The sequence below is a fragment of the Manacus candei genome, unplaced genomic scaffold (genome assembly GCF_025592945.1).
Source record: "Manacus candei isolate 608988 ecotype Guabito, Panama unplaced genomic scaffold, ASM2559294v1 h1tg000092l, whole genome shotgun sequence".
Lineage (NCBI taxonomy): Eukaryota > Metazoa > Chordata > Aves > Passeriformes > Pipridae > Manacus > Manacus candei.
Genome location: NW_026138140.1, coordinates 2,029,723 through 2,042,207, shown reverse-complemented (window position 1 = coordinate 2,042,207; position 12,485 = coordinate 2,029,723). Strand labels below are relative to the sequence as shown.

The 12,485-nt window shown below is 39.2% G+C and overlaps 1 protein-coding gene across 8 annotated transcripts in view; it reads right to left on the bottom strand.

Moving 5' to 3' along the window:
• Positions 1-12,485, bottom strand: part of GAB1 (GRB2 associated binding protein 1) — a 101,320-nt gene that overhangs the window by 17,061 nt on the left and 71,774 nt on the right. For 5 of the 8 annotated variants that reach the window (XR_007899918.1, XM_051768114.1, XM_051768113.1 and 2 more), the window contains exons 4-7: positions 10,540-10,620; positions 6,068-6,672; positions 4,092-4,177; positions 3,589-3,892 (exon numbers count right to left, since the gene is read on the bottom strand). Coding sequence is in view for 7 of the 8 variants with exons in the window: in XM_051768114.1 (XP_051624074.1) it covers positions 3,589-3,892; positions 4,092-4,177; positions 6,068-6,672; positions 10,540-10,620 (1,076 nt within the window). In the remaining variant the exon portion in view is untranslated. The remainder of the gene's footprint in view (positions 1-3,588; positions 3,893-4,091; positions 4,178-6,067; positions 6,673-10,539; positions 10,621-12,485) is intronic. The other 3 variants (XM_051768115.1, XM_051768118.1, XM_051768117.1) reach the window with 2 other exon arrangements.

Sequence of the window (12,485 nt, the reverse complement as noted above, 5' to 3'; positions counted from 1 at the left end):
CCAAAGAGCAGAAATACAAAAATCAATACAAACAATGGTTCTATATAACTAAAGAAATAGTACCCTGAAAAAAAAATTAAATTAAAAAAGATTTTTTTTTTATCATTCAATTACAGGTGAATGCAGAGAAGCACCTGCTAAACGCTCTCCATTTTGTTCCAAGCCGTACATCACTTACCTTTTGGTATGCTTCTTTAAAGAAAAAGTAAAGTGCTCTGATTCAAGTTATTGAGGCAGGGAGCCAACACCATGTTTTGAACATGGTTCAAAACTGCAGTTTTATTTTTCAGAAAGTACTGGAAGCTCCCTGTATTTACAGAAGCAGCTGTGAGCTAGAAAATGAAACTATGTGAACCTGTAGCGTAATCTCAAGGCTCTCTCTCTCTATTTTTTTTTGTTATTATTTTTAATCCATTTTCTAAAGCAAAGCTTTAAAATCCAGTGGGAAAAGACACAGGGTATGTCATAGCTCACCATGGCTCCTGGTCCTGGCTACTCCTCCAGCTGGGAAGACCAAAGGGCCTATGCCTCTCAGGGCTGGGCTGCACAAGTACCCTCCTCAAAAGAATGTGCACGTACTTTAGTAAATTTTAGACCTATTACCTACATTTAGTTTACCTATGTTAATGATTTTTCATAAATCAGTCCCCTGTCAGTCACTACTTCTACATAACTGTAGAAATTTGGAGAATATTAATGATTAGATAAATTACCCTGAACGTCAGCTGCTGTATGAGAGCTGTGAAGACACTGCACACTACAGTCACTACTGTCGATGGACAGACTGCCAGGTCCTTGCTGCCTGACACATTATTCTTCAAAGACAGCAGAACCAGAAGAAAGTGAGTATCTGTTTCATGTCAGGTGTACAGAACAGAACAGCAAAGGGGAGAGCAGGCTATATGCCAGAGAAGGGGCCCTGCCATCACCGAGCCCTCCACTTTCTACTCTTGTCAAACTATACTGCCTGTAAGCTGGAAGCCCTTAAACCAAAGGAAAGCAGAGGAGATGCTAAACACATACATCTGACAACAAAAAGCAGTATATTCTTTCTTTATCTGCTAGTTTCACCGCATTATTTCTTTGTCAAATGCATTTTTAGCACTGAACAAACTTCCCTGGCCCACACCAACATGACTGAGCTAAAGCTAATGCTCATCTGAAAGGCAATGGTGATACTTCTCGTAGCTACTAAAGAGCAATTGTTACTTGGAGGCAGTGCAAACACTATTTTTGCAGCAATCTGTAACCAATAAAAAAAGATACAGCACCTTCTTCCAAGAGAACAGGAGATGTGCCCTCACAATACCTCACCCAAACACACCCGATCTCTGTGGTAACGCCATCTCTTAGAGAAGCACCAGTGGTCTTCAACAGAAATTCTTGAACCAATGGCATATTAAAAAACCCCAACATTTAATGGAGCAATACCCAGAAGGTAAATATTTTATGTTCCATTTCCTCCCTTTCTGTGTCTGCCAAAGATTTATTGAACCTATTGGCCAACTCAATACTTTCTATGCACTCATTTGTAGCAGAAGAGCGTTGCAGTACATTTACATAAGCAGAAACAACCTGATAGTAGAAGCTGCTACAAGAACTTGAAAGCTGAAAAAGCAACACAGAAGAACATAAAGCAAACACTTGTTTTAATTAGGTAAAGGTCCACTTAAACAAGAGTTTTATCCTACTTTAAATCAAAAGAAACTGCAGTTTTATTTTCCCAAAGGTATATCTGGAAGGAGTTATTTGCGTGGAGAATTCAGCTACTAAAATGTGAATATATTACCATTCTGATGTGCCATCATATCTGCTCTTCACAACAATGGAAAACTCACAGTAATGCACTTGATAAAATTTGAGTGAGGCTGTGTGTATATGTGTTACTAAGATAAAACCCTCAGTGATAAATCAGAATCATTACCACTCTTGGTAGCTCAAGATCTTCACGACATTTTTTGCAGCCCCTAAGCATTTACTATACAATATTTACTTTCAGGGACAGTTTTACTTTAAAATTATGTTATCTTGTAAATGACATTAAATAATCCTATTATTTTACAGTGGTAACAGCTTCTAAAAGTCTCCAGGCAAAAATTTCAGCCAGTCACTCTACACTTATTCAGAGGTATGTTAGCACATCTAAAAATCTTTTCCCTAATGTTAGCTAGTTCTTTCTAGCTGTAAAGCATTTGAGGATGGGAGCAAAGCAGGAGCCTCACATGCCACTTTCAGAATGTGAACCACTAATTCAGTTTCAAAAAGAGATGCAAGAGCAATGATGTTGCACCAGCAGACATCTGTGTGGCAGCTTTGCACTGCCAACAGCAAAAGTGAGATGCTTTTAAACACAGAAGTTTACTGCTTTTGAAGGTCAAACATTTTATCAGTAAAATACACAAACTGGCCAGTCAGGAAAAATATTTTAAATCAGTTCAGTGCTTATTTTGAGAATATTTTCCATCATCAGCTTTCATCAATCTGTTACTGTCCAGTATTTCTTAAGAACTAAGCAAAACTACTGTCTGGTAAAACAGAAACAATTAGACACATGCATAGAGCCAAGGTCTTGAAAAAGGCCATGCCTTGCTTTCTGAACATGGACAGGCAGAATAAGACATTCCATTTCACACTGAGCTCATCTATATGATCATGATACTATCTACATCCCTTAATTACAGGCTGTTTTCACCTAGTGGGAAAAATACTAATTTAAAGGTTTAGTTAGTGAATATTTTAGACCATCTGAATATTTGCCATCAAGCTTTCCTACAATGAAGTCAGGCATTCTCAATGTAAATACTAATTTTTTCAAATGCATAAGATTAAAAATAGGACTTACTCATATGCAAAATAGCGCAGAGACTTGACCTAATGTTCTGTAGTTGCCACTTCTACAAGAAAGTTAGTTATCTTGTCTGAAAAACTGCATAGTGGGGGAAACAAGTTCCTTAAGCATTTGCCTGTATTTCTGACAAGATGGCTGATAAAAAATTTCAGCTGAACTGGAAAATCCAAGCTATTTATTAGTGATTCTCTATACAAGTATCTCTTACAGACACATTGAAACCCTATCTTCTTTGTTCCTTAAGAACACCAGTCACTCAAATAATCCTTATTTAAAGGAAAAGTAAACACAGTGTGCACCAGATTTACAAGATTAATCTTTTAGGATAGATTTGGAAGGGCCTTCTGAAGTGAAAATGTGTACTGCTCCTGTACCAAGCATTGTTATGGCTATAAATCTGTATTTTATCCAGTGCCTTGTGTGCTCTCTCTGCATCACAAGTGTCTCCTATGTATGAGGACTAAAACTCACACCTCTAAATGTCAGCAATTCTGTGTCATTTTTTCTTTAGTAACTGCAGGGCTATCATATAAGCCTATGCTTGTATTTGGCACTGTTTTTGTGATGCTTTAATATTGTTAAGAATAATCCTACGATCCCTTTGTGTTACAATTACCTCATAGGATAAAAATTATTTTTAAAATAATTTCTAAGAATATGGTAATTTTCCACTAACTGGAAGCTGGGAGAGCTATGTTATTTTCTTAATTAAATTAGCTTCTAGTGGACATTTTCCTCACCTTTTCTGTCTGGTTTGAGGTTCCGATCCACTGGCGGTGGCTCACATTCTGCAGCAGGTACCGACCGTCTGGGAGGGGTCTTTGGACTGGACCTGAAACCCATGTGAGCAGGAGGAGGGACTTGCTTTCCAAATAATGGAAAATCAAACGTGCCTGGTATCATTGGTACATAGTTTGTTTCCTGGATGGGTTCAGTGAAGCTGCTGGAATGCTGTCGTGGAGGAGAGTTGGGATTCATTGGGACATAATTTTCATCTAGTTCTTCACTTGAAACACTTCCCACTGTCAACATGCTTCTGTTTTTCTAGAATTAACATATATTTCCTTTAACAAAATAAGTTATGCAATCAGCTGTGAATCATATGAGTTTTTTAACCTAATCTACTCAGATTAATACTGAAACTGAAAAATCACAAACACCGTGCAACTTGCTTTTTTACACAGGAACCAAGAGTATTCAAGCACTGTCACTGTCGCCTCACATCAGATCAAGTCATACTTACAAAGTGGTTATGGAAGCCCTCCAATGAATTAGATCTGTCATTCGGAAACGTTCGTGGAATATCATAACAGTCTTGAGAACTAATTTCTAAAGAAACGAGAAGAGAAAGTGGCTATTTATCATCCTTGTTCCTGTCACTTGGCACCAGGCATCCAGAGTCTGTTGTTATTTACTGTCTGCTTCTGAGAGCATACAAACACGCCTCCTGAAGCTGTGGCCCATAGATTTTATCTGTACTTGGGAGGACTGTGCTCACAAACAACCTTAGCACCCATCAGTCACAACGCGAAGCTCTTATGGCGGCGGTTTTCCACAGTGAGAAAAGAAAAAGGAATTTTTGCTTTTAAAGAAGCAGCAAAGTCTTTCTTTCAAACAAGCACCTGTATGAACTTAGTGTAAGAGTCGGAATCTGGGCCCTCATGAAAAAGCTATTCTAAAATAAACAAATGGCAGATGCAGTTCAGGGTCTGGAGAAAGGTTTCCTTACTGATACCCTTCCCTTGGAAAGTGCTGATTCAACAGGATTCCATCTGTTGCAGGAACAGGTGAATCCCTTCTCTCAGCTCCCCAGTGTGGTCTCCAGGGGCTTTCAACTGGAACAAACTGCTGCAGAAGCAGAGATCTCTCCATTTTCAGAGTTGTGGCTCCTAGCAGTCCCCACTAAGAAGGTCTCGATCTTCGTGGCTGGTTCTTTGGTGGAGAGGGGTGTTTGTGGGACACCTGGTTCCCAGGTGCTGCTCATCCGTGCAGGTGGCAGACTGCCTTATCCTGCAGCAGGCATGCCCTTCCTCCTGATGCCAGTACAGAAACTGGGAAAACTCTGGGTTTTAGCCCCACCTTGCCCTGTAAAAAACCTCTGAAGTTTTTTTTGAGATTTCCATCTCAGAGGAAAAATAAACACCTCTGCTATTGAGCACCAAATTAAAACAGTATTTTCAGAAAGGCTACTTTTCCTGAGACAGAGAATCTCAGCTTTAGTGTAGGAATATTCACCTACAAACTTAGGAAAATGAGAGAAGGTAAGCGGAGCAAACAAGGATCTTTCAGGGTGTTACTTTGTAATTTTAAAATGCTATCAACCACCAATATTGTTATACTCAGCCTACAAAATGAATGACAAACAGGACAATACTATTTGAGTACCTGTATGTCACATCCATTCTGTATATTGCCTCCTCTAAAAGCCCTGTTCCCATCCCCTCATTTCAGCCTCTCATCCCATACCAAGCACAACTCAAACAATTCTCCTTTCAAAAGACCTCTAACACTAGCATTCACCATAACCAGCTTAGAATTTCACTCTAAAAATAACACTGTAATACCCACCTGCTTCAGGAACCTAAAAAATGATGGAAGTCAGCACAAAAGCAGTTAACAAGACAATACACAAGGCAGCACATCTAGAGTACCAACATTTAGGTAGCCACAAGGAATAACTTCAATTTTACTTAAAAACTGCACTAAGCATGTCAATCACAAGTAATGAAATAAAGGTTAGTGGCAATGATCACCCAATCGGGGTTGATCTCAAAGCTGTGGGTATACACCAAATCCCACTGACCTTCATGAAACTCTTTTAGCTTCTGCAGATTGGACCACAATTTACTAACTTTGGTCGTTCTGAAAGACTGATAATGGCAGTATTGAATTCAGTTATATGAGCTTATTAGGTATCAGAAAAAAAAAAAAAGATTAGTTCTTCACTGGTGTTTTCTAAAGATGAGTAACACCACAAATATGTCTGGGTCTTCAAATATTTTTAGCCAAGACCAAATGCCACAGTGCAATGTCCATCCCTTACTGATGTTCCCTTTAATAATCTCTTTTACCTCTTTCTTACGTACTGTGACCACAGACCACCTTGTGAAGGGCTACACACTTGTTTCCAAGGGCTAGAAACGCCGCTCACATCGTTCATATCCCACCATCCCTCACGAGAGCACACCATTTAGCACAAAAACTCTGCGGAGTACTGACCTTTCCGAAAGACATTCAGATCTCCAGTTGAAATGGTATTACTGCGGGAGGGCGGCACTCCTGCTGTGGGGATGCAGTAACTACTGTCCGTGTCGGAAGCAGTGCGACTAATGCTACATGTTTCCACAGGAGACCGATCTGCAGCGTGGTGAGGTTTTGGTGGCCGAGGCGGAGGAATATCTGGAATAGTCTCCAGTTTTGAAGTCTGAGACAACGTTCCCTCCGGAAAAGTTCGTGGAATCTGATAAGTACCTCCAGGTGTGGGGGGAATGTCGTAGCTAATGGAGACGTGTCTCATCTGTGCGTCCAGCGAAGACGTTGCCGACGGCGCGTTGAAAACGTGTTGCTCTCCTTCCGCGTCAGTCCCAGACGGAGACGCTGCCTTGGGTAAAACATCCTGGGAGTAACTCCTGGGCAGGTTATAGAGGCTGCAGTCTGCCAGCGTCAGTCCGGTCCGAGAAGGAGGGGAGTCATAGACCCCTTGCTGCGGAAAGAAGCCGTTCACAGCGTGCTTGCTCGCTGAGGGAGCGGGGTTTTTGTGGGAGGGCAAGTTATCATTGCAGTCTGTTTCAGAAGAGCTGGATTTTGCCGAGTCAGCGTGAGATCTACATGTGAGATTGTAAGATTAAAATGTTGGTGAACAACACAAAGGAAAAACAAACATTACAAGCGATAGACACAATGTTTGGAATGTAAACAACTAAAAAGTCTGTCAGTGTCTTCCAAGTTTTTATTTTTATTTTTTTAAAATGAGATGCAGGAACTCAATTATCAAACAAATAGTAGTGCTTAAGGATCCTAAGTGACTACATATGTACAAATTCATGCATGTGAAACACATAATACAACTGTGGAGCTTTACAAACAGCTCCACAACAGGTTGATATTTCATAAAGCAAGTGATTTCCATGATGCCAATTTGGAGCAGTTTTTTTGGCAGCTGGGGGATTTTTTTATTTGGTTTGGGTGCTGGAGGGATTTTTTTTAATTGTTATTTTTTTAACCCATGTTGGCAACTAGCAGCACTTTAATGGCATAGTTAAAGATAAAAATAAGACACTCCATTCTTGGGGTTACAGTACTTGCTAGTTCTAATCAGTATGAAAAAGATGTTAAGAGGAAAAAAAATGACTGCTTGTAATGCTCTTAAATGTGTGCCTGATGTTGTACTGACCACATAAAACTCATTTGAAATATGTAAAGGAAAGAGAAGTAGGAGATAAGAACATAAATAGGAGGAAAACAGTATGCTCTTTGAGGGGAAAAAAAATCCATAGGTTGCATGTGCAACAGAGTGCTTTTGTCTTGAATGCAAATTAAGGCAGTGGTGTTAAATAAAGTTGCACAGCTGTTTACCTTTGATTTCTTAGGAAATTCTTTTATGAGAATAGCACTCACTAGTAGTGGTACTAACCAGTATTAATGTTTACTAAGTTTACTACCAGTAAACTTACGTGGAAAGCAACCACGTTGCAATGATTTTATTTTCTTTATAAACCTCCCCAGTTACTGTGCTCCAGGCAGAGAAATTCTGTTATTACTGGTCTTGATTCTGTATTGGACTCCTTGCTTAAATGAAAGTCAAGATAGTGGCAAAACACTGGTGGAGTTAAGGCAGTCCACACGCTTTTTGACCAATCATACCATGATATTTCCTATTTTCATTAGCACAATACCATACATTGTGTTAATTTATACATACATACGTAAATATTTCATCATGCATATGTTTCAGTGAACACCTGCTACTCTTAGTAAGCTTGATTAAGCAACTGGACCACACAGTTCTGAAACTTTTGAGGAATAAAATACATGAACTACCATTTTCCCCCTTATTTAAGAGGCTCGCTACCTCAGAGGGATCACAACCAATATTTATTATACAAATTTCTTTCGTCAGTAAGTTTGCACAAAACTTTCTTTCTCAAGGGACAGCTGCGTTTATCTCCCAGGGTTCTGGCAACCTGAGGAAAAAGGAATCCAGTTTAGCTATCCAATTAAATTTCCCCTGCAGTCATCAGAGAAATGGAGACTGTGAAACACAATCTGTTCCTCTTAGATATCCACGTAAACACGAGGAATCCCTCACAAAGTGCCTCCCTGACAGCTATCAAGGGAACCAACATGGTTAGTTTGGAATGGACATCTGCAGTCAAGAAAAATGTCATTCACCCAACCAACAGAACTTTTTGTTCTGTTTAATAGCAGAGATACAATCTTCCACCAGGATGAGCAGCTTATGAGATTTCTCTCACTGCAATTATATGACCTTCTCCTGTTAGCTTATTCTTAGGGGTTTTGGCTTTTTTTTTTCATCAGAGAAATGCTCTGGTTATTATTTTAAACATAGTTTTCAGTTCTGTCTTACTGGCCAGAACTGGTTTCTAGGTAACTCAGAACATTAATCAGCATTAGTTTAGTGGACTCTCTCCCAAAAATAAGAGAATTTTCTCATTATTTATCCTTGGCACAACCAGGGAAGCAAAACTTCCTGTATTCCCTCCAGTGCTGACCATGAAAAAATTATATCTCTTGTCTCTTAACAGTTTACTCCCTTTGCCTCAGAGCTTCAAGAATTCACAAATGAACCGCTGGAGGTTTAAAACGTTTGCAAAAAGTAGAGCCCATGGGACTGAAGGAATTACACGAGGTTACAGACCGCGTAATAAATTGTCAACAGTGTGACCGGTAACACTGAGCTCAGCCCCTGCTGCAGCCCCTCCTCTTTACTCAAAGAATTGATTCAGGAGTTCCTCGCTTTCTAGATGTACTCTTCCAGTTCCATGACATTCATTCAGACTGAAATCTCAGCAAAAGTCAAATGTTTTTCACATAAGCAAGTGTGGCGAGGATTGGGATCTCTGTTTTTCATGCCATAAAAATAAAGCGGGCAGTCTAGAGAAGCTGGGCACCGACAATCAATTGCAGAACCAAAATTATTAGTTCCAGTTCACTAGGATATACTTTAAAATGAAAAAAAACTTCTAAAACTACAGAAATAAAACATCGACACTACATTTATCTTACGAAAACACACAGGACTATATAACCAGAGCTCAAAAATGCAACAACAGCACATGTACAATGCCAGTGCTTAAGGATTACCCATCACATGCAAGCAACAAATGCTTTTTTAAATATAGGAGTTTTTCTGGGTCAAAGTGGATGGTGCTGCTTCTTGACCACAAGCACTTAGAAGACTTTCAAAAACCATGACGCATGAGACAGCCAGGTCTGTAATTTGCTTAGCTGATGGCAACAACTTACATTTCTCATTATAAGAGGGCATTTCTGATTTACTTCATAATTTTCAATCTTTTGGAATCAACCTCTGTCTACTGAAACAGTTTTCAAAATATGAATGGGTTGTAACCAACCTGATTTTGCAAGACTAAAAGTTTGAAGACAGTCTGAAACAAAGAAAGCAGTTTAAGTCCAAACAAAGTCAAGGAATTCAGCCTCTGAATTTTAACTAGTTTTCAAAAATCAGCATTAACCACTGATCATGATAAGAACACCACGTACAATTCTGAAAATGCACAGTGCATAGTTGACAGGAACAAACTTTACTTGTGGGGGTTTTTTTTGTTTGTTTGGATTTTTTTTGACAGGATGCCCAATGACTTCTCTACTTTGGGAATTTTAATTTTTACCAAGCACTTTAGTATAGCTCAATAAAAAAACCCCAATTGCCTTAAATATTCTATTAACAACTGGTTATTAAGATAAGCATTATTTTTTTATATCTCAGTTTAAAACAATGGCAAGGCTGGATATAACACAATGATAACTCCTCACTTTATAAGCAGAGGATGGCTATGACATGAATTCAGTGTTATCACAAGTGGATATCATGTATCTCCAAATTATGCTCAGTGGCCAAGCTATCCCTTACCCAGTATTAGGATTGGACATCTCTTTCCACATATCAAGAAAAGAAAACTGTGCAGCCTGCTGGACTACAAAGACTAGGCATTAAGGTGCACAGAGAAGAGGTGCAAGGGGAATCCAGTGAAAAGTATCCACATCCTAAAAACTACATGTTGACAGAGACCCAGCAAAAAATGTTTAAGAAGTGTTTTAGTCTGAGGGGCAATCATCCCATTTTTGAAAATGATGTATTCGGGCTGGCTTGACCACTCATCCTTTCCAGCTGATTCTTTTCCCATCTGCAGGAAGCAATATGACTGATTAAACAGAATATTACGAACGATACGGTAGCAAAACTGCTCTTGTGTGCAAGTAATCTGGGACAAATGAGCAAGCACAGAAAAGAAATGCGGTAGATATGTAAATAAATAATAACCCAGTTTTCTTTCCAGAAAATTCAAGCCAAAGTTACAAGGTTCTTCTGTTAAAACTCACAGAACACCATGCAAGACGCATCTCAAGCAAACAATATTTTCAGGCAAGTTAATGGCTCTGTCATTAATTTCTCACACGTGTGCCAAGAATGGCTACTGTTCACTCACTGCAGTGGAATCTTTTTACTTTCAAAGTCTTCTAACAGCAGGTATTCCTGCCCTTCTTCTGAGAGAAAGGGTGACCCTTGGCTGGTTCATAAACATAGGAGAGATGGGGAAGACAGCGTTTAGTATTTCAGTACACCCCTCGAATGAGCCAGAACAATAAGTGGGTTGGAAACAGTCTTTGGCTGCATTTTCCTCTCTAGGATCCAAATGCAAACCTTAAAATCTCACTAAATGTTACAGTCAAACAATACTCTTTCTCAAGTCAAGAGCGATCAGAGCATAAAACTATTTTAGACAAAATACAGCGTGATTGTTACAGCTGCAACTGCTGCATCCAAGATGTTCTCACAACAGTATGTGGTGCACTGTATGACATTGTAATGAAGCATTTCAAAACTATTTACTAGTTCTGAAACACCACAATTCTCAAAAAATTCCAAAGAGGCAGCTTGGATACTTCCTCTATATTTCACAGTCCCCCATCTTGCCCAGAAAAGAACCTCAAAGCCTTGAAATAAAATTCAGTGGTTCCCAGATTACCTATAAAGTAAAATGTACAATTAGAATAGAAAATGTTCCCTCTGCATATTGGCAACTTTTAAGTCTAAAGGGAAAACATCATAAAAATAAAACCATTTAATTAACAGTACCTGCCTGTTTAATTACAGCTATTAAGCTTTGCACTTTGCACTAAGTCTGTATGAAATACACAGATATATTGCTTCAAGCCTGGAAATTATTAGGAAAATGATGAAGCCATTTAATTTTTTTCTTCGCTTTTAAGGATGTGGACTGGGGTAGTGCACAGAGTGCACTCTTACTGATCACCTTAGTAACATGCTACACAGATACACAAAGCTCTAATTCCATAGGAAAAGGTCTATATGCTCTATATTCTGGCCCAAATCCAGCAGAATACCTACTTTACCAGACAGAAAACATAAAGAATCCTTTTAGGTGGAACTGAAAGTCTAGCACAACTATTATTCTGAATTTTTATTATTACAGCCTTTTTAATGAAAGGACACAGTTATTTAGCAAATTTAGCTACATATAATACATTAAGGCCATATAATATCCAAGTGATCACAATGCCAATGTTTCAGTCTTCAAATGTTCCTACAAAACCATCATTCATTTAAACAATCCCTACACTCCCAAAGATTTTGATCAGTTATTTCTCAGTTCATGGGGCATTTTATCTCCATTGGACCTTCTGCCTGCCCCAGTTCCTTCTCCCCTGTGTCATCAGTGTCTTTCTTGAGAAATTTTGTAAGTTATTCATGGACTCTCTACTTGCCACAGTTTGTGTCCCTTTTTACGGTCTTCTCAGCTTCTACTTAATGCACTTATCACATAACTGTGGAAATCAGGTCAGAAAGTGAATTACACACCTCAACCTTCATAATTCCTAAAAACACACTTCATGTGGTGGTGTTAAACTTCTGCTCTGTGCCCATCCCTCACAGAAGCAAACAGGCACTCAGACACATTTCTGATGGGCCAGGGTGCTGAAATAAAAGTCAAGATTCCTCTGCCAAGTTGTTCTGGAATGAATACCAAACTCTTAAAAGCTTTTGGCAGGAACAGTGACATACTTCTTGGGCACTATCAGCTTCTAAACATCACTAAACACTGAAACCTTCAATGGTGAGAAAGCAGATACTGGGTTTCCTCTTCTCCTGTAGGAGTTTTTAGGGCACACCATGATGCCTGTAACTGCACATTCCATACTCTGGGGGAACGGTAGGCTCATTCCCTGATTTTATAGGGAAGATTGTGAAGGGTGGATACTTTTCTACCATGTAATTATCAGTAAATGGAGCAGGAAACTCCTCAGGCACAAGAGAGCAAGATAAAAATGCCAAGGGAGCACAGAGCACATGGCAGAGGGAAAACTGGCAGAGCATCAAGGTGTTGTTGAAGAAGGCACTGCCACTAAAAGG